This window comes from Theobroma cacao, chromosome 2 (genome assembly GCF_000208745.1).
Source record: "Theobroma cacao cultivar B97-61/B2 chromosome 2, Criollo_cocoa_genome_V2, whole genome shotgun sequence".
In the NCBI taxonomy this organism is placed as follows: Eukaryota; Viridiplantae; Streptophyta; class Magnoliopsida; order Malvales; family Malvaceae; genus Theobroma; species Theobroma cacao.
Window position 1 is genome coordinate 11634286 of NC_030851.1, and position 25967 is coordinate 11660252.

At 35.3% G+C, this 25967-nt stretch overlaps 3 protein-coding genes across 4 annotated transcripts; 2 read left to right on the top strand and 1 right to left on the bottom strand.

Moving 5' to 3' along the window:
• LOC18608770 lies at positions 2224–2989 on the top strand. Its single transcript, XM_007043627.2, has 2 exons — positions 2224–2359; positions 2644–2989. Exons 1-2 carry the CDS (start codon positions 2262–2264, stop codon positions 2765–2767), a joined length of 222 nt encoding a protein of 73 aa, XP_007043689.1. The 5' UTR covers positions 2224–2261; the 3' UTR covers positions 2768–2989.
• On the top strand, positions 7652–10130 carry LOC18608771 (dnaJ homolog subfamily B member 4). Its single transcript, XM_007043628.2, has 3 exons — positions 7652–8027; positions 8426–8844; positions 9463–10130. The coding sequence occupies exons 1-3, from the start codon at positions 7860–7862 to the stop codon at positions 9899–9901; spliced, it is 1026 nt and encodes a 341-aa protein (XP_007043690.2). The 5' UTR covers positions 7652–7859; the 3' UTR covers positions 9902–10130.
• LOC18608772 (homeobox-DDT domain protein RLT2) lies at positions 12500–25143 on the bottom strand. Of its 2 annotated transcripts, none has more exons than XM_018115567.1 (18): positions 24872–25143; positions 24331–24774; positions 23489–23574; positions 22239–22667; positions 22067–22156; positions 21823–21987; positions 21519–21741; positions 20974–21074; positions 19907–19993; positions 19608–19760; positions 19336–19491; positions 17914–18123; positions 17109–17804; positions 16460–17020; positions 15683–16315; positions 15222–15326; positions 14406–14663; positions 12500–13733 (listed from the first exon to the last, which is right to left on the bottom strand). In XM_018115567.1, exons 1-18 carry the CDS (start codon positions 25005–25007, stop codon positions 12912–12914), a joined length of 5355 nt encoding a protein of 1784 aa, XP_017971056.1. In that variant the 5' UTR covers positions 25008–25143; the 3' UTR covers positions 12500–12911. The 2 variants fall into 2 exon arrangements, with proteins under 2 accessions (XP_017971056.1, XP_017971057.1); XM_018115568.1 differs by having other exon boundaries at positions 12500–13730; positions 24872–25142.

Below are 25967 nucleotides of genomic sequence, written 5' to 3' on the forward strand. Positions count from 1 at the left end.
AGTTAGACCCAGCAAATGCTTGACTTGCAAGAAGCGCATGGGTTCAAGTGCAGGTGTGGGATAGTTTTCTGTGAGACCTATAGGTACTACAACAGCACGGTTTACACCTTTATTTCAAAGGATGGGAAAAGAGTAGATTGCTAAAGCTAATCCTGTTTTCAAGAGTGAGAAGCTTTAGAAAATATGAACTTGAAAAAGAAAAAAGTTGTTTGTGATTGTGTTGTCAATTTCAGAATTGGATCATTGAAAAAATCATGAATTAGATTGTTACTCGGATCTTGCTGGGCGGTCAACTTGTGTAGACTTTGCCTTAAATGGTGGTTGTAGTCTTGTTATTGGGTTGATGAATTTAAAAAAAAAAAAACCATGGTGTTTTGATTTAATGTAAATGTTGATTTCCAAAATATATATATATATTCTAATAAAGGGATTATTACAAAATCTAATAGTAAAGAGTTAAGCTTAAGAGCTTAGTTTAAAGTTTAAGATACTAAATAGTAATATATTTGGCTATAAGTAGATTTGTCTAAGATAACATAACGTTTTATTAAAAGTGATAAGTGTAAAATATCATGTCAACAATAGTCAATATCATATCATCAAAAAAATATTACATCATCTCATTTAATGCTATGCCATTTATTATAATAATCATTGAATTGTTGCTAGATATTTACCTTTGTGGAAATGAACAAATTAAGTCCCTCCGATAAATAAAGGTCCGGACAATGATATGGTCTAGTAAAAATGAGCCACAACCCCATGGTCTTGTTTTTCTGTCGGTGACCTCGGTCTCAGACGTGTCTCGTTTATCAAGTGGACCCTTCTCTTGATACCACCACGATGACAGCTTTTGAGCATTTGATAAATTGGTAAGTATATGCTGCCTTGAACTTATATCCTATTAAGGCACTTTGTTGAGATTTATTTGAATGGGAATCTGATAAACTAGTGATAATGATGAGTTCCCTAGCTAGCCGTTAAATGGCTCTTGTTTTGGTTTATTTATGCCATATGTTGCATACTTGGTATATATTTTATACATACATACATACATGTTCCAGATTAAATGTTTTTAAATGTTGTTTTTAGAATAAAAACCCTTTCGTTATGCTTGTTTTCTTTCTATACTCACTTGCTGAGTTACGAAAAAACTCACCCTAACTAACCGTTGCTTTGTGCAAATAAATAGCTTGTGGAAGTTTCCATGAGGGGAGCAAGTGGCAAACATTTATCCGATAGATCAACATTTTTGGCATCTTGTAGGAATCTTAATTTATAAGTTCACTCCATTGATTTTGGTATTAATGTCCGTTGTTTTGGTTTGATGGCATTTGTATCACCACTAATGATGTACAAAGTCTGGTTTATTTTGTCTGGGCTTGGACCCATTATGTTAGCTAATGTCTAAATCTTATAAATAGTACTTGGATGTTCTCTTGTTGGATGAAATGTTGTGGGCAATTTGTTAAAAAGAGACATATTTTAACTTATGCTATAAAATGCAACAACTTTGGTCTTGTGAATTATTGTTAATGTCTACTTGTCCACTCGATTTATATGAGGCTTGCTCGGAACTTGTGGGTTTTGTTTACGGGATTCACGCCCCAGTCATAATCTCGGGTTTAAGTCATGATAATAAAATAACATCCTATTAAAAGTAATGAGTGTGAAATGCCATGTCAATACATATTTAATGTCACATCATCAAGAAAATAACACATCATCTCAATTAATCCCATGTCTGCTTAGTCAAAATGTTATTTCAACATAATTAATAGTGAAATTTTAACTGTGTTAGGATTTGAATTAAAACTAAGAAATTAGAAAAATATAGACTCAATTTACACAAATTATTATATAAAAATTAAATATACATTAAAGAGTACAAAGACTAATTACATAATTTGACTAAATAGGAAACGAAACAATTAATTTTCAAATTTGTGCCAACGTGAAAAACAAGTTGAAGTCCCCATACGCCAGTTAGGATGCTGACTTTATCTCGTAGTTGATTAAATTATGAAACAATAAGGAAGGTTCCGAAACACAATGCCCATTGTACCCAATTGACCTAAAGAAAAGAACACCAACAATAGCGGAAATTCCATACTTCATCAGGGGTACATCAGTCATTTTAAATGGGCGGTGGTTACTTTCCGCGTCTGCCTAGCCGAGTATACGTCTTTTATAGCCCCTCCTCCATCTCAAAAAACAGAAGGAAAATAAGGAAAATATTTTGAAGGGATTTTACAGAGAAAATGGGAGACTGCAGACCATTGGGGTTCCTACTGGGGCTCCCTTTTGCCCTTGTTGCAGTGGTTTTGTCTGTCGTTGGTGCTGTTATCTGGGTTCTTGGGTAAGTCTTCTATATATAATTCTTGAATTCTTTTAGTAGTAGTTCTTGGTGGGGGTTTTCTTCTTATGTCTTTTCTTTGTAACAATCTGCAAAGTCTCTTTAAACATACAAGTTTCTTTGATTTAAGTATTAAAAAAGGTTTTTGGTTTTAGGGAGAGGCAATGGTCATATTGATCAATAGTCGAAGGTCGTAAAAATTGGATTCTTTTTTTCTTGCTTTTTGACTGGAAAACGTGTTTCTGGTCCTGAATTTCTGATGCTGCGTTGAATCTTGGTAATGACAGGACTATATTAAGCTGCCTATGCCCTTGTTGCATATGCTGTGCTGGACTTGCCAACTTTGCCATGGATCTTATCAAGCTTCCTGTTAAAGTACTTAGATGGTTTATTGATCAAATACCCTGTTGATGTTGCTTCTATTTCTGATACGTCTTGAACAGATTCTTTTTTTATTGTAAGTTTTTTTCCTGTGATCGATCTTAGAGAAATTAGCATTTTTGGTTTTGATATAGTTTGATTTTTAGTATATTATCAGAAAATGTGATTTCCTCTAAACCGTATGAATGCCATTGATTGCATTTATTACTCTTGGACGAATAATAACTTTCAGCATTGATTCTTGATTACAAATGCTTTCTCTTTTGGCGTACGTGTACGATTCTGATTGTGCTACCTTAGTGGGGGTTTCGTTTTCAGATTTATTCCATGGGAACAAAATGATGGCGAATGAGTAAAACATTGCTAGCTTGAACTAGTGCGCACTTTGATCAGTTTTGTAGAGGTGTAGGTTAAAACTTTTAAATTTCTTTTCAACTTTGAGCACTGATCCAAATGGTGCCAATTGTCTAAAGAACTAAAAGGTGGAATGGCTTGCTATAAACTTTATTTTCCTTTTTGGGGGTAAGTTCAATTTTACAAAGGAATTACTTCATTATTATAATGTCTTTAGGAACATCCCACAGCCCAAGTAACTCAAGGCTCCTAAAGGAATTTCCACATTGTTAGCTAGAGGGCCCTGCCAGGCCATCTCTCTACTAAGAATGAACATAAGAGAGGGTGGGTAAATCTACCCAATAGGAAAGGCACATTCCCTGTTTCAATTGAATTACAATCCAATCAGCAGCCTTAGCGGCTTTTCTACTAACACAGCTCCACTTTAAATCTATGAAATTAGTTTCGTCGGTTAACTGCTTTCCTTTTCAGTGTAACGTTTAGTAATGTGTCATGATCACTTAAATATTAAAAAGATTCAAAGAGATTTGACTTAATTTTTCACTGTTCAATCAATCAATGTAATTCAATCCCTTATTATCCAATTTCCGATAAAACATAAAACATGATGTAGTTTCTACTCTGTGTTTGTCTGTATCATTTTAGATCTCAATCTTCTTAACTTATTAATGAAATTTGAAAGCTCATTTTTAATCTTCATTCAACTTTGGCCAAAGATTTGATTGAGCTAAGTCATGCCAATAATTATTGGGATATCTCCTTTAAGTCACTTAAGATGACATACCCTTGATCTATTACTCATTTATCTTCACATGGTTCATACTAGACTTAAAGTATACCTTATTTCTACATTAGGACTACCTAAAATAATATCAAAGTATAGCAATCCCCACATAAGATAACATAAGGATTTCAAGTCTACATATCACTTGCACAATTGACACATGAAAATATTTCTATAGACACTTCAATTAGATATTAAATGAAATTACCATGGTAGGTCATATTCAATAAACTTGTTCTTGTGACAAGCATTCATATGTTAGTTTCAAATATCCCAACATACTTGAATCTAGAAAATTGATTGCTTATTTCACAAAAATAAAAAAACATAACATATGTGAGTCTCTCTGCTTATATCAATGTCTTATCTTGATAAAGCATCAACTAAGAATTGTTTAAGAGTAATGCATTGATGTAGTGAGAATTTTATAATTATAACACATTATAATTCCTATGCAAAGCATATTTTTTCCAAAAACTTTATCTTATAAGTAGTCAACATATGAAAATGTTTAAACTCTTATATAAAGAAAACCTTTTACTATTGTAATGCATTAAATCATGAACAATTAATGTTTTCTACAAAATATTTTCGATTGGTTTACGGGTTTAGGGTTTAGGAGAACCTCTTGGATAACTAACTTATGGTTGGTTGTAGTATAACAATGTTGTTCCCTGTGAGCAACATCTAATCAATATATAGCAATAAGAACACAATAACATTCCCATTAGTCTTCTTGTATATGCAAAGATCATCTTCGTTCTTTGATGAAATCAAGTTCTTTAACTATTATAATTAAAAAAAGAAAGAATCATGATTTTATTAATTGCTATACAATAACTAATAAATTGAAAATGATAAAGTGGCTACTATAATAGTGTTTGAAACCTGAGGACGTGTTTCAAACATATATCAAATTAATTCGTTAATTTTTAATGGGGTGATAAATTTAACGAAGCTTAATTTTAGATTGGGAGAGTTAAGCACTAATTAAACATTATTATTTTGGCTGATTAAAATATAACAAGCATTAGGATGTTTTGCAGATGAGCGAGGGAATGATGATGTTTTCGTGATAATTGGCTTCAAATTCAATATCCACCCAAACTTGAAGTTGGTTTCGCCCCTTATATTCTCCGAGACACGAATTCATGCTGTCCAAGGCAACTTTTTTCAAGGCAAGGAACACCTTCATGTTGAATATGGCCCATCCCATCCACAAGCATCATTTCATATCTTTCCCAATAACCATTTTTTACATAATTTTGTCCAAGTTTCGTTACCGTTACTAGGAATTTATATGATAATTTGGTTAATGAAAAAAATGTGTTTTCTTTGCAAATGTCTGCATGCAAATCCTATGCTCAAAGATTTGTTGACAATGTTTTATGTTATACATATTGCAATTAAAAATGGTAAAATTAATTCAAAATTTAAATTTATCTGAACTCAATCTAATTTGATTTGACAAAAAAAAAATCACTAATTTAAACCAAAATTGATATTGATCTAAAAGGATTCGAATCCCAAAATGTTCCAACCCATATTAACTCGAATTTAAATGATTTGAAATATTAAATCAAAATTACCTAAATTTAAATTTAATACTATAATTTTATTTATTATCTTCTACATATATATTAATTTGATTAAAATTAAAAAAAAATATAACACAAACTATTACTCTAATAAAATTTAAGAGATAATGATAATATAAAATCTCTTTCATATTTATTTTAAAATATTAATTTAATTAAAAATAATGCATATATTAGAAACTATTAGTTTATTATTAATTTAAGAAGATAATAAAAATGTAAAGTCTCTTTTCTTTACTTTTATATTTATGACTATTATATAATTTTGATTTGTTTCAATATCTTTGTTGCGATTAAAAGAAGAGTAAAAAACAAATTCTTTCTATTGTTATAATTAAATTCATTTTTTAAATTATTCATCATGCATAAAATATTTTATTTCCATTTGTCCTTTATTTGTTATTCTTAGCAAATAACAAGATAAATAATTAACATATATTTAAAAATATTTTGAAACAATAAATAATCTATAAACTAGAAAAATAACTAACAATGAAGCCAATTAAATACTACTCGTAGACATATTATACTTTATTATATCTTTAGTAAATACTATATATTATTGATCTTCTAAGTTATAACTATAATTCATGGTGAATCATTAACAATTATGAATGCAACAGAGGGCAATTGATCCAAGTTATTGGAATTTAGTTCATTTCTGACAAGTTTGCAGAGAAGTGAGGCCCGTAAAAGGGCACGAGGCGGCTAACTTTGAATTAGACTTGGTAATTTTGAACACGATACGTTAACACGACACGAGAAGACACGGGTTAAACAGGTTTTTGGTTTAATCTTAACGTGTTTCGTGTCTAATTGTGTCTGACACGTTAAGACACAAAAATTTTCGTGTCTTAACGTATCTGACACGACAAACATATTTAAATACGTTTATTTAATCGTGTTATCGTGTTTAATCGTGTTATTGTGTTTAAACGTATATACGTGACACATTTATTAATCGATTAGAAATTAATAGTTAAAAACTATTTTAACTTTATATAAATAATTTTAAATAATTTTTTAATAATTTTTTTATTTTATAAAGGATATAATGCTCAACCCTAATTTTTAACTTTTGATGATTATTTGATGTTATTATTATTTTTATTTTATTATAATTATTTTTATAATTATAGATTTTAAATTTAAATAATAAAATTATATTTAATTGTAAATATTTTTATTTAATCGTGTTAAACATGTTATTAATCATTTCGTGTTGTATATTGACACGTTTAATAAAAGTGTTAATTGTGTCGTGTCGTGTTACATATATATTAAACGTGTATGTGTATATATTTTAAATTTAAGATATGAATATTAAACGTATCGTGTTCGTATTTAACCTTAACGTGTTTCGTGTCTAATCGTATCTAACACGATTACGACACATTAACACGAATTGTCAAGTCTACTTTGAATACAGTGGCAATGGACATAATGCATGCAGAATGCTCTGCTTTCCAAAATATGGCAAGTGCAAACTGACTTGGGCCGATTCTGTTGATGCAGAGCAGACAAGCGAATGAAGAAATGGGCTAATCACAACTAGTTAATCAAGTTGGAGCTTACTGCTCACTAATTAATCTAATACTTGGGCACATTGTGCAAAGATATCAGTTTTTGTTTTTTTAATTAAAAAAGATATTTAAATTCAACTCTTTAGATTATGAATCATGAATCAATTAATAAATCAAATGTTGAGTGCATACAAAGACACCAATTTACACAATTTTAATTTATTTAAGAGGAATTCGTTTTTAATTCGAATAATACAAAGTTTTCTCCAAAAACAGAAATAAAAAAACATATAAAAATTTATTCGGAATTGCATATATAGAATTTAACATTAGTACGTAACTCATGTACATATAATTGGGTATAAAATAGATCAAGTGATTTAAACTTAATTCTAGTTTTCCGAAGCAGAAAAAAAAAACAAAAAATTACTAGATAATTTTTTTTTGAAAAATTAATTTAAAATGTATGAAGCTATTTTATTATGAACTTTAAAATCTATGATGATTATATTTTAATAGTTTATGAATGGATGCTAGCATGCCTCAGCAATTGAAGGTATTGGGGACCCGTTTCGAATGGGAGGGTGATGAACCATCTTTGTGTAAATACAACCGTAACACTAACCCGTTCCATATCGGTTGGAAGGTGGTTTCTGGAACCTTCAATACCAATCTGAAAGACAGCTTGTCTAAGTAATAAAGGTCACCACAAACCTCAGTCAACAAAAAGATTTGTCCTTTGTGGAAGATCCAATCTTCGTAATCAGAAAAAAAAAACCAAGAAAGAAAGAACCATAGAAGAAACAGAAAAGAATAAAATGGAATATACATATTAAGTGAAAGTGAAGAAGAAGGAAGAAGGAATGAGGGGAGTTGATTATTACAAGATACTGCAAGTAGATAGGAATGCGAAAGATGAAGACTTGAAAAAGGCATATAGGAAATTGGTTATGAAATGGCATCCTGATAAGAACCCAAAGAACAAGAAAGAAGCTGAAGCTAAATTCAAGCAAATCGCTGAAGCCTATGAGGTATCAAAGCTTTCACCTTTTCAGCTATTGCACTAAAAGATTCAATCTTTTGTTCTTGTTGTTGGTTTTCTTTTTCGGGGGTATATGCAGTTTTAGCACTACAGTAATTTCTTTTTGAGGATCCACACATTGTTAAGATCTATTCAGCTTCAATTGCTTCAGTTTTGTTAGTTATGATGCGTGTTATCTTCATCAAGTTTTTAAGTTTCATTAAAAGGAGAGGTAGCTCAATTTTTAATTTCTATGGTATTAACCGTCATTAGTCCTCATATGATGATCTGGGTGTTTGTAGTTTTCTCTTTTTTGTGTATATTGAGACTGCCCATGATCAGAATTCTATCTAAGACAATCTGAGTTTTATTGGTTCTTTATTGAAACTATCATGTTCTTTTTGATAGGTGTTAAGTGATCCCCAGAAAAGAGCATTGTATGATAAATACGGTGAAGAGGGTGTAAAAGGTGCAGCGTCACCACCAGAATCTGAAGTGGCTACCTTCTTCTCTACAGGGGATGGACCAACAACGTTCCGATTCAATTCACGGGACGCTGAGGACATGTTTGCGGAGTTAATGAGTTTTTCTAGAACTTTTGGTGGTGGCAGCGGCATGAGTGGCACAAGATTCACTAGTTCACTTTTTGGTGATGACATTTTTGGATATTTTGGTGAAGGAATGGGAGGGGGAGGTGGGCCAATGCACCCAGGTGGTCCAAGAAAAGCACCTCCGATAGAGAATAAGTTGCCTTGTAGCCTTGAAGAGCTATATAAAGGGACTACTAAGAAGATGAAGATCTCTCGAGAGATTGCTGATATCAGTGGGTAAGTCTTTTAGTTTTTTTCTCAATTGGCTTCTGATTTCTGTTTTTGTTGGGAAATACAGTTCTTTCTCTGTAATATGTGAAATTAACTCAGCTACTTGATTTAATCCCTTGATTTCACCTAACACTTTGATGGCTTCTACCTTTGTATATGAATCTTAGGTTGTAATTCTTCTCTATTATTGGATTTTGCTTGTTAGTTGCACACGCATTTTGATTGTGATGACCTAAGGTTGTGTACATCACTTCTGATTAAGGTTCCTATGATAGTGATTTAACCAGCTGATGTAGTTATGTTGTTATGAAGAAGCATGTGCATATAAGGTGTTGGTATTAGTTTGGGGACACAGGATTTTGTGTTTTACATGAATAGGGAGAGATTTATGTATTGTGTTTAAGCTTGTGAAACCAAAAGTCCTGGTCCTCCTGGAGAATAATGTTCTATTTAAAAAATTTTACACCTTGCAACAGAAGATGAAAGCTCATAAAAAGTCTTGGTAGAGCAGTTATCTCTTGCAATATCTTCTCTGGGGGCTTCCATGTTTTTGCATGAATGCGTGATTTCTTGATAAAAGGCTTGAAATTCGATAATTAACTTGTTCTGTATTTGTGGTTGCAGCAAAACCTCGCAGGTGGAAGAGATTTTAACCTTTGATGTGAAGCCCGGATGGAAGATAGGTACGAAAATCATATTCAAAGAGAAAGGGAATGAACAGCCAAATGTTATACCTGCAGATATTGTCTTTGTCATTGATGAGAAGCCCCACAGTGTGTTCATCCGGGATGGCAATGACTTGATTGTCACACAAAGGATCTCTCTTGAGGAAGCCTTGACAGGTTATACTGTTCATCTCACTACCCTGGACGGCAGGAACTTAACCATTCCAATCAACAATGTAATTCCTCTAAACCATGAGGAAGTAGTTCCCAGGGAAGGGATGCCGCTCTCAAAAGATCCTACAAAGAGAGGAAACTTGAGAATCAAATTCAACATCAAGTTCCCAACAAGGCTGACAACAGAACAAAAATCTGGAATCAAGCAACTCTTGGGTCCTTGAGACTGATATTGGCGAATTTTCACTTTTGGGTACAAAGGGTGCACTTTTTTTTTTTTTTTGAAAAGCAATACAAAGGGTGAACTTACTGTGAATACGTAAATTTTAGATGGCTGTGAGATCTTACAGATAGAAGGGAGCAATATTGGTTGGTTTTTTGATTGACTGAGTAGAAAACTTGATTTTGATACTCTTGATTAGAATTGTTGAAGACTCGCCTGTCCATTCTACACACTCTGCCTCTGCTTTCTGATGCTGAAAAACCCTCCCTCCATCCCAAAACTTCTGACGCCTACTGCTCTTGACACTTGAGCAAAACAATAATTAATTACGCTTAATTATCTTTAATTGGCCACGTTAATGGTCTATGCAAATACTTTACTCTGTTAGTAATTTATTGATTATTTATTTTAGAATCACACTAAGCGAACCTTTTCCAGATATTCTGACAATCTAAGCTAGTCCAAAACCTACGCTCTGCAACGGTAGTTGTTAATCATTAAATTCTGATATATTCTACAAATGTATTGAGTATTAAAAGAAGTAACGTGGAAATAAGTTTTTTATACTTGAGATATGAAAATGGTGAAATAATAAATTATTATATAGAAGTTACATAATGATAGTGTCACTTTTAGTTCTTAAGAAAAAATAGATTCGGATATTTAAATCTCACATCGTGTTAGTAAGAGATCTTGAAACATTTATAAACGTATGTGTTATATATCTTATTAGGTTAGTCTTTTATAGTAAAAGTAATAATCTCATGATAAGTGATATCAAAACAAATTCAATTTAATCTCGACTCATGCCAAACACCGCCAAAGGGAAGGCACGCAAGGTGACCAACGGAGCAAACCCAACTTAATCTCAACCCAGGTCAAACACCTCCAAATGAGAGGTAGAGAAGGTGACCAACGGCTACGAGAGCATCGTTATATTGGGTAAAAATGTTGTTGCAAACACTTCAAAAGAAGTAGATAAGGTGGGAAGAATGACATTTTAAATGCCTTAAAAGAAATAGGCAAGGTGTTTCAATCCAACGTTGGATTAAGTACTGAGAAAAAAAAGTAATGTAGTGCATTAATGGTGCAAAATGTTTATATGATGTTGATATGATATGTGCAAAAACCTGTGTAGTGTGCTTTGATTCTGTACACCCATTTGTCCAAAAAATTGGAGTTGAGATTGGTCTAAGCTAAGACACTGTAAGAAGCTGCAATTTGGAATTGCAGTTAATTCGAATATATGATATGACAAAAATATCAAAGCTGCATCCTATATTTACAGATCAAATACTTGAGTCCACTACATGCAGCAAAAAGTTTCCTGTTTCCTCAAAGCATGTTAATCAGCTTTATTTCTCTTGGAAAGGTTGAATGCTGTAAAAACAGCCAATGCTAATTATGGGCGGGATGAAGGATTACTTACGAAGACGGTAAAATTATTAGTGGTGTCAGTGATGTACTAAAGTTAGAGGTTTTTTAGCTGGTGACTCTTCCGGGGATAGGTGTTGCAGTACTTGCGCCAAATTCGGTTGGTTTTGAGATGAATTGCCGTGAAGACTCACTTGGACGTTTCCAGATACTTCACACGAAGCTTATATTTCCAGAATCTAGGGATTTGGTAGCACATTTATACCATGAATTTCATGAGAGGTTTAAGGAGCACACACTTATGTAATTCGCTAATCAATACAGAATTGGTGCTCCAACCATCGTCGGCAAATGCACTGAACGTCAATCGTCATCATCTGTTTGTAGCCTCAAATGGTTAAGAATAAACAGGTGCTAGTTTTATTTTGCATATCATAAAGAATTGTGTTCATGAGAATGAATAATATTATATTACATAATTGTTGAGTACCACAGATAAGTAGATTGCTCTCCATGTTTTTGATCTAGACGCCACAGACCACAAAAAGCAGACATGTTCAATCTTCTTCTGCGAAGAGTAAACAGAATATGATGAGAGAAGCGTTATGAACTCTCCTCGTATCATCAACAAGCTTAATAACTTACAAAACACTTGGAAGGAAACAAATCATAAAGCATCAATCCATCCGCAAACAGAGCACGCTAGTCCTAACATAGACATCACAATCAAAGCAGCCCAGTCTGACAAGGAGGACATGCAAATCCAAAAGCCCAGCACAAGGCCTGAGAACTGAAATTGTCGGACAAGAAGCGTAAACAAAACCTTATACTTGAGTATTTGATACATTAATTAATATATAATATCTTATTTAAAAAAATAAAATTCGAATATCTGTTTCTCTTGTTGTAATATATAAACAAGACCCTGAATCATTGTTTTCCAGAGATAAGGCAAGCCTAGTTGGTTTGACCAAAATGAAAAGTAGCTTTCAGCATCATGTTGACAAGATCCTTGTCAAACCCAAAAAGCACAACGTCGACGTGCTTGAGGTGAAGCCTACCTTGCCGATTTCTGTAACTTTTGAAGAGGATGACAAACAAGCATACCAAAGGAGCAAAACAGAGCTAACCCAAATTACAAACAAAACGAGGGATAGGAAAAGGAAACGGAAAGCTTACATTTCCTCTACTTGTCCATGAAATGCTAATTTAACTTTCTCGGTCGTGTACAACAACGGTTGAGGTTTATTCTAATAAGATCAAATTTTATCGTCTTACTGTAAAATTCACCTCACTGATATAGCTAAAATCACTATTTACAAAAGATTATTTCGCAAACACTCCTTTTAAGTTAAAAAAAAAACATAAACACTCCTTTTAAGTTGCAGATATTAATTTCTTCCCAGGCTTTCCGGTCCCAAAAACCAAATAAAAGCCCACAAGAAACCCTAATGAAAACAGGGGGCTCAGAGGATGAAATACTGGTCACAAGCTAATTTAAAAGCCATTCATTTATATTATATTTCTAGTATTGTGGAGGTGCTTTACACAGTTACCAATCCTCCATAAAACCACAGTTTAAATACAGCAAGTGATGCGCCATCGAACAAGTCCTCTCAGCATTTGCAGCAAGTCCTTCACTCACTGAAATCTGAAGATGCTTCTGTTGAATACCCGTATTGCTTTACATATGGGTCTGAGTCCTCCGGATCATCTCCATTCCTGATTTCCTCCTCATCTGAGTTCTCATTTATGTACCCTCCAACAATAAAATTCCCTTGCTCCCCTTCTGCAATGTCATCTCGCTCTTCGCCATCATCATCTTCATCACCTTCATCACCGTCTATATTGTACTCACTTCCCTCCATCACATCATCAGCTTTGCCATTGAAACCCCCTGCATAGTCTTCGCCTGCCAGATAATCATATTCATCTCCTGTTGCTTGACCATTTTCATCATTGTATTCAGATCTTTCAGAGCTGCTAGCGTTATCAGCAGTCCTCACTTTTAACCTAGTTACTTCGTCTCCATTCCAGGTATTTGTCTCCAAATTTCTAGATGATTTCTCCATGATTTCCTTGGGGTTCTCTCTTTCACCAGCAATCTCAACCATTCTCTTTGCTGGTTTTGGCCTACTTCTGGCGCTACGACGACCACGCTTACGCCCACCCCGGCCACGTGATCGAGACTTCCATCCCAGTACTGGCACTAATCCCTCATTGTCTGTGGTCGTAATTCTCTTGCCGAATTCAGATCTTGAACCAGTAGGCCTTCTCTGAGATCTTCCACCACGTGTCACACCGCGGCCCCTTCCACGACCTCGTCCACGGCCAGAACCAGAAAATCCTATCCCTACATCAACCCAGCTTGCTTCTTGTAGATATTCAACTCGGTTCGTGGTTTGCATTCTCTCATGATCTTGATTGTTCTTCACAACAGCATCTTTTGATGGAAACTTCTTGAAAGAAAAAAACAGAAACAGTAAAAAAATTAATTACTTGGAAATAAAAAATAGTATATATTATTTCAAACCAGGAGTTTTGATTAAGAGTCCAGGTCATTGGCAAATAGTAGGCGTGAAACCATGACTAACACCCTCCACACCAAACTCTTCAAGATAAAGCATAAAAATGATGCTTCCGTGGCAATCTCTTGGAAGTTAAATTGAGGTACTCATGGTAAGAGGCTAAGAGCCAAGGACCACAAAACCCCAAACCCGAAGTTTTCCCTTAAGATAGGAAAAATGAAAGAACTTTACTTTATCCTGACTTTCTGCTTATTATTGAAATTGCTGTGGGATCTCAATACATGAGTGAGGATATCAAATACGGGACTAGTAAAAACTCATAAGAACCAGCTGGGTTTAACTCAGGTCTTCGAGGGTGATCGGTTTCCTAACTTGGTTAGATGCACCAACCATTGAGTTAAATGCTCATGTGCGGTTTAGGTAGAAATTCCAAGTAGCCATAATGCCTTTCTTGTACCAAAGGAAAAATGTATACTCATAACAAAGCATCCTCCCAATGCCCACCCATAGCAAAAGGAATCTCATCTTCTTTCTCTTTCTTTGGATTAGTATTTCTGCTTTATATATCCAGGACTTATTCACAGTATAAAAAGAAGTGCTCACCATACATTCCCCAGCTCCCTTGTGAGTCTCTGCCCTCTGTTTAAGAGTGTAAGAGATAGCTGCATCAAATTCAATAAGCCTCAGAGCCACGGCAGCTGTTGTTTTTGGAATCCATGGAAGTACAGGGACCGTTTCAAGATTGGTAGAATCATCACCAACACCTCCCGACAGAATAGATGGAGACAACAATTCACGTGTAGTCTCAAAATTTGAGGACAAATAATCCCTCGTAATGGAACTTTCCAGCAGTGTCAGAACCTGAAGAGGGCACAAGACTTGAGTAATCCAATTTCTTAACAAAAATGAAGGACTGGGAAAGAAACAAAAAGCATCCCAGTTGATTCATCATGTGTTCAGAAAAGTAGCAAGCACCACAAAGGCACATTATTACCTAGGTAACATGGAAGCTATGCTTGCATACTACTGAAGCCATTAAGTAGATGGAAAACAGTTGCCAAGATCCTAGGTATTTTCAATTTGCTTAAGTAAGCCTGCATTAAATTAAAGAAACAACAATTGTCCGCTTCCAGTCCAACTTACTTTTCCCCTCTAATTTCCTCCTAGCTCTATGTTCCTTTCCCTTCTATTTGGCTTCTTCTCTTTCCTTTCTAAGTCATGTCTAATTCTTATCTCACTTTTGAATCTTCTCAGATTCCCTGAACTGATCCATTATCCATTTCAAAGACGATGAAACTAATGTCATGCATAGCAACAGATACATAATGTCCACTCCTCTTTAAAGATTATGAGCCAATAACAGTGAGGAATGTTTTAAAGTTCAGATATGATTAACACATGAAACCTCAGCACACAAACCTGAAGAAGCTCTTCTGCTGTTGTTGAGGAGTACAGCTTCATACCCCAGAAATTTCGATAGCCCTCAGTCCAAGCAGATTGAAGAGCTTCAAATGGAATAGAAACCTGCCAATTGATAATGCCGACAGCCATAAGCCACATACAACATTGGATAAAACATAAAGATATTAAGTCATAGCTTATGGTGATTACAGCAATCAAAAAGTTCACCTTCTATGAATCAAATATACTGTCCAAAAAGAGCACAACATTCTAGAATAAATAATATAAAGCTTTCGAAATTAGGAGGGACACCCTACCATTTGTAACCTATGCTCACCTTTTTATCATGTTGTTGAGTTCAAGCTACTACCTAGGTCAGAAGCCCCATATTAATTCTTTTTACTGACCCAAAATTCCCTCCCTCTTCATAACGTTTTCGCTTCAAATCTAAGGAGGGGAGTAAAGAAGAAAGCACTCACCTCAACCAAAGCTAACTGAAGTTTAGTTAATCTTATTCTCAGAGGAGAAATGACTAGACCATCCAAAGCAAACCCAGGACCCAATTGCAGTTTCTTTGCACACTGAGCCACATGTTCAGAAAAATTTAACATGCTTCGAGAGGCAATGTCGGTCCTATGGCAAGAAGGGCAGTGATTATCTTCAAAAAAATAAATATTGAAGCAGGAATCACACACACCCAGCAGCTGCTTGCACCTTCTCCTCCCATACTTTGTGGCACAAAATGACGACAAACTAAAACACTCTTTCCACATCCACTTCTCAAAATCTCGATATCTCTTCAGGGCATCATTTTTCTCTATTTCATTCCTGCAAAGCTCAATTGAAAAAGATGTTGATGTCTCCGACATATCAGAATCAGATCCACTTACAGTACTACTAGGACTTTCAAAAGAGACATTCCAATCAGGGCCTGAAGCCATTTCATTGGCTTCTTTCTTAATGGTGTCTCCGTTCTGCCTCTCCATATTGACGTGCAGCTTATTCCTCCTAACAGCTTCCTTAAAGGACATCTCAATCTTCTGCAACATTGCATGCAAGTGGGATTCCCTAACCCCACGCACATCCAAAGAGGACAATAGAGTATCAAAACCCTGCATACATAGAGGAAAAATTTAGGAAACTGAGCACAAAAAAGCAACTAACATATGTCAGGAATCATAACATGCTCCATGCATGAAAAAAAAAAGCATACAACAGTGTCAGAATTTAAAAGCCGTTGAGGATAAAACTGCTACCTCTTCAGTATCAATGAGTCTCCAACGACCATCAAGTAACTCAACAAAGATCCTGCCACAGCCAGGATCATTCCAAGATGTAGAAGTAATAAACCGCCAGTATCGATTGTGTCTACGATCTTGACCAAGAGGCAATGATCTATATACATACATCTCTTCTGCCTTGTGACCAATGTAAGATTTTAGCTGTGAACGTGATCTTTCAGCTGCACATCCTGGTTGCGGATATTGGAGATTATCTGGTCCAATAGAGAAATCTTGTATTGGCATGTTCCCTTCAGAAGGCACATTGTTTAGATAATTCTGATCATTTTGTGGATTGTTTAAGCATTCTTGCTGCACAACAAGATCAACAGATGATTCATTATTTTTTCTGTCACTAATGATCTGTGGGCTTTGCCTACATTCAGCCGAGGACATCATAAGGCTAGGCTCCATCTTATTCCCCATATGTGATGAAAAATTTGTCCTCAATACAAACTCTTCTTTCATGCGACGTTTATCCAGTTGTGCCTCAGCCCACATTTGCTTCTTTAAAGCATTTGCTGCCTCTAGGCGTTCCTGAAAGCAATTTTCAATTTAGAATATAAAAAGAAAAGTAATCAAACAGAACTTTATTAGGTTGCTCAATAAAAAATGAAAAGGCCACCTCGAGAACAACACGAATAGAGTTTCCTTCAATTGCTATGGAAATCAAAGCAATAAGTGCATTAAGGCGCTCCTCAACACTTAGATCAGAGTAATCCCCTTCCATAAGTCCTTGAACCCATGGTTCACCAAGCTTGCTTTCATCAATTTCCGTGTCTTCAAGACCAGCATTGGCAGCACCGTTACAAATTCCAGCAGCATCCATTGATTGCTCAACAGGGGCATCGATATATTTTACCTCATCAAGACCTCCAGCAGTCGGTGATGACAAAGCCTTACATACATTCCTAACTTCACCTTGTGGGGTTTCCAGAATCTCACAAATCTCCTTTTCATTTCCCAAGATAGTTTTCGCATCACAACTGCTACTTCCCTCAGAATTGAGCATCTCTTTCTTTGGATTTATTTCAGCACCCAAATCATCAACCTCAAGATCCTCTGCTATATCACTTTCAGAATCTTCATCTCTCTCAGCACCCTCAGCATCTTCTCCTACAAATCCACTTTTCAATACTCGGATTCTTTCCCTGGCTGCAGAAAGAATTGCCTCAGCATCAGCTGGGTCCTTCCGATATGGAGAACGCACACAGTATGTTGAAGGAGCTGTTCTCTCGAAGAGTTTTGTATCCCTTGACAAAGCAGCAGCAATAGAAGCTTCTGGGGTCTTGCTTGTTGTAAGATCCCTCAATCCAGATTTCTTAGATTAATGCACAGAATAGGGAAAAAAATGAATGTAAGAAAAAGAGGTAAAAGGAGTTCAGTCTAGAGCAGCATCCAAGAACTGCATAGTCACCAACCTAGCTTACCTGGATCTTCTCTGCAACTTCCAATATTGTCAGGCCATCGCTATCCTCAAGAGAGAGAACATGAAATGCTGCAAATTTAACAGTTCCAGGTGTCAAGCGATGCCTAGATCTACGTGGATTAGAGAAACCCCTTTCTTGCATTATAGCAACAGCATTTTCAGCAGCTGCCCCATTTCGCAAATTAGTAATTATGTCTTCACCATCATTACCCTACACTGACACTTAAGAAAGATTAACAATTCTGCACAAAAATGAAAAATCAAAGTGGACAAATTCAAGCTCACAGACTGAACATCATAATTTAAGGTATTATCATCAAAGATGCACTACCATAAACTATGCCCACAAGAGTAAGACTTTTCTTTGGTAACAAGAAAATTGATATGTTCACAGGCTTCATTTTGTTCAAACTGCTTTAGCTAGGCCTTAGCTTAAAATTATCAAATGAAGAATTTGAAGAAAATCATGTTCAGTACTAATAAACTCAAGACATATATGAATGTTTACCAAGAAAAGAGAGACATCTCAAACAAAAGGAAATAAAGATTAGACAAACTATAGTGCATTAGAAGTAAAACAATATACTGGGCAGAGAAATCTTCAGAATAACAACATTCTGCTCACTAAATGCTATGTACAACAGTTTTACTCAAAAGAAATATATGACCAACTACTTCAGGATAAGGCACACTCTTTTCATCTGCATTCCACAAATAGGCACATAAATGGATAACATATTCAATAAACCAAGGTATCTTACCCACATTGCCATTGTTAATTATATTTCCAGAGGCAAACCAGTTTCTATATGTACCTAGAGAGAAATACCCTAGCTTTAACCTTGTTTATCAACTAATAACTCACATTAACCAACCCAATCAAAGAATACTAGTTGAGATCACAAAAGACTTGGTTTTATCATCTGTTTTCCTGATCTATCCACCATGCAGCTAAACAATGATATTGTTGAGAGAAATACATGATTCAATACTTCAGCACTCGGAACTCCATAGATAAGCAAAATTTCAAGGTAATTAACATTTTTTTCTTAGAGCCGTTCACAACTTGATTCACTTAACTAACAAATAGGAGATGCCCAAAACAAGTGGCATCCTGAAGTAAAAGATTTTCCTTTCTACCCCAAAATCAAAACTGTTTGCCACAAAAGTCAACTATGTATAACATTCTTATCAAGTAAACCACATAAAAATGTGATACAAGTAGTACTTATTAAATTCTGTAGCATAATCTAATTACATTTAGAAGTCAAGACTACATAACCTGCAAAGCCAATGGCACTTTAGTTAAAATAGAATAATAACTAAATTTTATGGTTCCATATGAAAACGCAGATGACTTCTCTACCAGGAAGATAACCAACAATAAAAAAAAAACCACAATACCAAATGAAAAAGACTGCACCTCATTTTCATCTCGAAGATATGCCTGTTCAATATTTCGTTTTTTCAACTGTGGCCCAAACCCGGCAGACAGAGCAAATTGCCGCAAAATTTCAGGCCATGTCAACATATTTAAATGGCCCTGCCAGCTGCGTATATCAAAACCCCAAGCATATGCCTGATACATAATGCACCACAGGAAAGGAAGGGTAGAAATTTAACAGATGTGAAGAAACAATCCTAACCATAAACTATATATATATAGCAGTAACAGCCAAATGTAGAATACCTTACCCCTTCAACAATCTGCAGATGCCCACCTCCAGGATTAGCAGCATTATTTTGACTTGCTCCCAGCCCAGTGGAGGGTGTTCGTGCAACATCCTCAATATCTTTGATAATAGATCTCAGAAGAGCAACATGTATCTCACCCAACAATCTTGGATCCTGAAACATCCAAGAGAAAGAAGTGCAGATCCATACGAAAGAAGATAAAATAAAGTGGAGCTCAGCTCCTAATAAATTTAAATCAATAACAAGATATCATCAAGAAGGAGAAAAGAACCAAAAAATAGGGAAAAAAGACAACTTACATAATCATGGAAAGCTTGTACAAGCTCATCCAGAGTAAAAGGCCAAAGTCCAACAACATCTGCAAAGGTAATTAAGAACCTCCAGACCTAAAATTATGAGTCACATTACAAACCCTTCATAAAGATAGAAGACAATGCATAGCCATTGATGTTAAATTGCAGCCTAAAGACATGTTTTGAAAGCATGTACATAATTTCAAACTGAACATAAGAAAACAAGGCCAACAACTATCGTCAAATTTTTACATTTAATCACAAATAGGACAGAGTTCAGACCAAAATACCAAGGGAAAGGAACCCCAATCCTTACTAAGATTACACATTTCATGAAAATGTAAATAATAATGCTCGTGAATGCATCTGATATAAAAGCTGGTTCTCAGATGGTCACACTGTAACAAGAAAAAGTGGAAGTTCAAGGCAGAAAACAGACAATTAATTACTTTTGACAACTAAGGCGTCATTTGGTAACATTACCAATTTTTTTTCCTTTATGTTTTTTTATTTTCAAAAGTTTTGTTTTCAGTTTCTAATTTGAGGAAACATATTTGGTTATAAAGTAGTAGTTGCAAGATGGGGCAACAAAATAGTGTGGTATCGCTGGTTAGACAAGTCTTGGGTTCAAGTCTTCTCATCAGCAACTTTTTCTCTTTGAATACTTTTTGACAATTAGAGGAGAAACTGTTCATGCAAGAGGGTACCGTTCAGCAGCAGCGAACAGTGTCCAGATCGTAAAATTTGTATCCAAATTGTTGGAAACATGATTCTTTTTTTTTTTTTTTTGCTTCCAATTTCCAACAACTTTGAAACATTGTCTTTCTTTTCGGTTTCACCAAAAATGGAAAACACGCAAGCAAACATACTGTTTTTGCCATTTCCAAAAAATGAAAAAAAAAACAGAAAACAGGATGCAAAAACCAAAAGAGCTGTATGATTTGTTTTCATTATTTCTATTAATAGTCATTGAATAATACGTGATACATTAATAAAATCAAACAAGACACAAATGGATTGTAACTTCTGGAGGACAAAATCAATGTCAATGTGAACAACTACTCAAAGCTCACCATGAGAATGTTCCCAATACTCTCCTCAGAACTGTTCCATGGTTCAATTGAGAAGGGTCTCTTCAATTGCACTCCTTTCGGAGGGAACACACACAGCTTATCTAAAACAGGCAAAAAGAAAATAATATAAAACAGTTGAGGCTAAAAATTTATACCATACCAAGCAAGCTCAAAATATAAACAGGCAGTCAAGATCAAAACCAGGCATATTAGTGCCACAAAATTTGCGTACAATATAGACTAAAAGTATATAAAAAAAAAAATTGGCAAATTGTAATAGTCCCTATTCAGACTATACAGACAGACCCCATGCTTGCAAAAATGCATGCATATGAGATTATTAGTTCAATAAGGCAATCATAATTGTCAGAAAAAAAAAAGTGAATTAATTGGAAGAATTGCGAATCAAATTAGTAATCTTCTTCCTCTAAAGATATGACTAACAGCAAAATAACCTTTACTAAAACAATAGAAGCATAGACCTCAGAAGGAACCATCTAAAAGATAGAAGAATATGGCAAAAGAGGTATCCAAAAATAACCTACCTCTAAATATATCAAGATTTTGCAAAATTTCAAAGTCAAGTGACAGTGTTGAAGATAGCCCTTTGCTTGATGCAGCTAATTCCATGAGTTCCAACCGTTCATCCTCAATCAGTTCCATTGATTCTTTAGCAAGTTTACGAGCAATAGCTCTCTCATTAGCAGCTTTAAGCCTTGCTGCCTCCTTTTCTTTACGCAATTCTTCCTTTTGCCGCATTCTCTCGGCCTGAGTACATAAGACATAATTATGTCCTCAACCCATATGCTAAAGTTTGGAAAAACTTAAACAATAAGCTCCAATACTTACTCTAATAGATTCCTTCATCAAGAACTTCTCCCTACGCTCTAGTTCACGCCTCTGCTCTCTCTGGTATCTCTCCTCCTCCCTTTGCTTTTCACGTAGTAGCCTCTCCTCTTCCTTCCGCCTTTCACGGTCATGTCTCTCCATTTCTTTTCTTATTTGCTCTTCTCGCTTAATATTCAAAGAAAATATCAGTACATAACTTATAAAACTCACAGACCAAAAGAAGGGGTAAGATAGTAAGCCCAACCTTTCGCCTCAATATATCCTGTTTTTCAAGCTCCTTTCGAATCCTTTTCTCATGGGCTTCAACTTCTCTTGCTATTCTTGCCTCTTCACTCTACAAAACGTAGATAAAGATTCATGAGATACCATTCAATGATTAAAAACCATGTGATACTTAATTGCAAATCACAGTACACCTTGCGCTTCCTCTCCATTCGCAAAGCATCCTCATCAAGATTGACCCTCCTGTCAGATGACACAAATGGGCTTTCCAGTGCAGAAATTGGGTGAGCACCAATAATAGCATCAACAGTAGTATTTGTTAAAGAGTTCTTTCGTGAACAATTATCATACTCTCCTGAAGCAGTAGGTAAAAGGTGCCCCTGCCTGCTTTGCTGAGGCAAAAGATTCAGATTAGGCATCTGACCTGAAAAACCATATCCAGAAGGTACTTTTTCATTCCCATGCACAAATGAACAGCCAGTAGATAATGATGAGGCCCTGGCATGTGGATCATCAGTAGGTGAACCATAGTGGTAGGATAGGGCAACTCTTTCATATGTTTCAGTTCTAACAGATGGCTGCTCTGGAAGAAACTGATATTCATGAACAGCCCTCACAGAACCCTGAGGATGAAACAGTTTCAGTTAATTTCTTATTACTAGACTTAATTTTGATACAAGGAATATAAAGTTTTCTACATTGGTCTACAGATGATGCTTACCAAAACAAATAATCAGAGTGTAAATAATGCAGGTTAAAAAATGAAGAATGAATGGAAAGAGCTGTTTCTATTTAGTCCATTCAATTTCATTTTACTAAATACTCAAGTATTTAACAGCCATATAACATTCACCATATGAAAGCACCTAACAGACAATTTAAGACTGGCCATCTAATATGCTTTCTATCTGGTATTGGTGTAGCAGAAACTCTAAATATTCCAATCATAAGATACAGAGTAGATGGATGAGCGTGGAAATCGGGCAGGTTGAAAATTTGAGGAATAAATGAAAAGAGCTGTTTCTAATTAGTCCATTCAACTTCATTATACCAATAAACAAGTATTTATCAGCCATATAAAATTCACCATATGAAAGCACCTAACAGACAATTTAAGAGTCGCCATCCAATATCTTTTCTATCTGGTATCAGTGCAGCAGAAAATAAAATATACTAATCATATGATACAGAAAAGATGAATGAGTTTAAAGCCCCCCAATTTTCCCAAGGTCTAGTTAAGAAATAGAGCAATTATATATATATTCCCATTTTATAGTTTTCCTTGGTGCCAGTAAAACTAACCAACCTAAAGTGGCAGGCATTAATCAAAAGCATGTAAAGCAAAAAGCACTAAAAAAACTCTTACAAAGGAGAAAAAATCAGGATGAGACATCTTCACAATTTTTCCCTACCCATGCTGGGTGTGAAGTGAATGAAATCTAACCTTGACTGCTTTTGTATCAAGTCGCTCATATATTTTGGTCTCAAAAGGCTGTCCTGGTTGTTTCTGCTGCACTGCTGTTGATGCTCCTAGCAAAACATCAAAACATTTAATTAGAAGAGTACCCTTAGCACTCAATGCTGGTTGATGTGAAGCCAAAAGAGAACAGTTACATACACCAAAGCCAAGGACAGTATATTAAATGTTAGGTATGTGGCTATAACATCAAGTCAGAGGTTTTGAGAAAAAATGGAATCAATTCAGGAAGAATAGAAAAACAAACCACTGAAGCATAAGATTCAAAACTAAACTGTTACTTCTGTAGAGACTGCACTTTTGGTGACTCAATATATGCATACAGTTTAGATCAAGCTTACAATGTTGATGAGAAGACCATTCCTTCTTCAACCTTATGGTGCTAAGCCACTGCATCCTATATTTGCACACATGCAGTAACTGTTTTTACTGGTAAGACCAGTAGCGAACTTAGCCTAAAGAAGTTTCAACCTTTTCTTCAAGAAGAAAAAAGGATAATATAAAAATAAGCATTCATCACTCACAGATAATTCTTCTGTGTGAAGAATTCCTAACTTCATGTTACCCACCTCCTCTGCAAACTGTTAACATGTTACAAAAACCTAGTGGCAGATGTTACATGTTTTTAAGTAAGTTGAAATCCAACCAAACAAGCTTTAAAATTAGCTTTAAAGTACTACTGTCAAAATCTAACAAGTTATCAGTACATGATCCCTATCAAAAATTCTTATCAAACGCATAATTAAGCTAAATTTCAACAACTACATTCACATTGTTTGAGCAAGGGGTGAGCAGTTTCAACTACTTGCCTATTGGCGCGCCAAATGCACCAGGTGGCAAAGGATCAAACTCCATCCCAAGCATAGGACCGTCATCCCTTATAGGCTCACCCAGCTGTAATTCCACAAATGTTATAGCCCGAAGCTCCAGCTCCGCCATCGAGTGAGTCATCTCATAGTACCTTGGAACAGCCATTCCGGGTATTGGAACCGCCCTTCTCAGGTGCAGCCCAGGCCCGAACAAACTGGACACATCTGATCCATGCTCATTTACAGCCTCACCACCTCCCATTTCCTCTCCCGCTACTCCAACGACTTGAGCTGGCAACGAAGAATCCTTCCTCCGCCGCTTCACCGGCGGCGCCTTCCTATCCTTGAGCCGGCGATGGCAGAACCACATCTGTAGCTGCCTATCCGAAAGGCCCAATTGCACCGATAATTCCGCCCGTGTAGCTTCAGACGGGTACATTTCCACTAAAACAGCACCGAATTAGAAAATGTTGTAACAAATTAACCGCAAAAAGAAAAAACACCATAGAAAGAGAGAAGTGAATGAGAAAGTGTAACAGACTGGCATATGTTTTCTCTAGAATTTCAAGCTGAGAAGCAGTCTTCATTTTCCGCTTGACTTTTGTTTCTCCTTCCGGTGGCTTCTTCTTCTCTCCTTCCGAACTACCTCCGCCGCCACTAACACCACCACTCTCCATTTCTCGAGATCAAAGTAAACAATCCCTAGAAATTCAACAACAAAGCTGAAATTGAGTTTCTCACTCTCTAAAACACTGAAAATGAGATCATCAAAGAGCTTCAAAAGCAAGAAAATCACCGAATTTTTATCGAAAAAAATAAAATCGAGACGAAGAAGAAGAAAACAGGCAGATTCTCTCTCTAAAACTAGGTATTGAAAGTGCTGTAGATTTGACAAAAATATATATGAAAAAAAATAATTAAATCAAACATTACAACCGCAAAGTCATTCTCTCTTTAAAAGAAAAGCGTATCGTATCGTACAAAAGTTTCTCTCTCCAACAATCCATGTTGTATTGGTGAATGTGTGATTGAGATGTGCGGTGATATTTGGGGAATAACAATTCCAAATAATAATAATGAATGAATAAGATAATAGCGTTAGTCGTGTCGCGGATGAAAATAATAATGAAAGATTGTTGAGGAAAATATAAATAATAGTAGTCGTAATAAAAACAAGAAAGAGTAAAGGATGAGAAATTAGATTCGGAGAAAAGGGAAATCGAGGAACAAAGCAACAACGATGAACAGTCTCTCTCTCTCTAATCGTGATCGATCCCATTGTTGTTTTCTTCTTCCTTTCTTTTTTCTTTTTTTTTCCTGTTTTTCCTTTTTTTGGAGATTTTTTTTTATAATAAATTAATAAAAAGAGAAGAGGGAGAGGGAGGGGAGGTTTGGTAATTGTCAGATGATACTTTTTGTTTTTGGGTTTTTCAATTTCAAAAAATGAGAGAGTGAATGTGTATATGTATATATATATATATATCATATGAAAGGGTTGATTCACGAATTAGGCTACGCGCGCTGTTTCTCATTTTTTTTTTTGTTGCCTCTCAAAATGGAGAAACGGGGAAGAGCATAGTGAGTGAGGAGTTGGCCTTTGGTGGGGGGGTTTTTTTGGGATTACGGGGTGGATTACA

Bases quoted from the DNA above. Each gene is read 5' to 3' on its own strand.
- LOC18608770 (XM_007043627.2), top strand. From the start codon at position 2,262: ATGGGAGACTGCAGACCATTGGGGTTCCTACTGGGGCTCCCTTTTGCC. The intron at 2,360-2,643 runs GTAAGTCTTCTA...TGGTAATGACAG, and splicing joins GCTGTTATCTGGGTTCTTGG to GACTATATTAAGCTGCCTAT.
- LOC18608771 (XM_007043628.2), top strand. From the start codon at position 7,860: ATGAGGGGAGTTGATTATTACAAGATACTGCAAGTAGATAGGAATGCG. The intron at 8,028-8,425 runs GTATCAAAGCTT...TCTTTTTGATAG, and splicing joins AAATCGCTGAAGCCTATGAG to GTGTTAAGTGATCCCCAGAA. The intron at 8,845-9,462 runs GTAAGTCTTTTA...TTGTGGTTGCAG, and splicing joins GAGATTGCTGATATCAGTGG to CAAAACCTCGCAGGTGGAAG.
- LOC18608772 (XM_018115567.1), bottom strand. From the start codon at position 25,007: ATGGAGAGTGGTGGTGTTAGTGGCGGCGGAGGTAGTTCGGAAGGAGAG. The intron at 21,075-21,518 runs GTAGGTTATTTT...TGCCTGTTTTAG, and splicing joins AAATCTTGATATATTTAGAG to ATAAGCTGTGTGTGTTCCCT. The intron at 13,734-14,405 runs GTGAGCACTTCT...TTTTCTTTCAAG, and splicing joins AGGGAGCTGGGGAATGTATG to AAGTTTCCATCAAAAGATGC.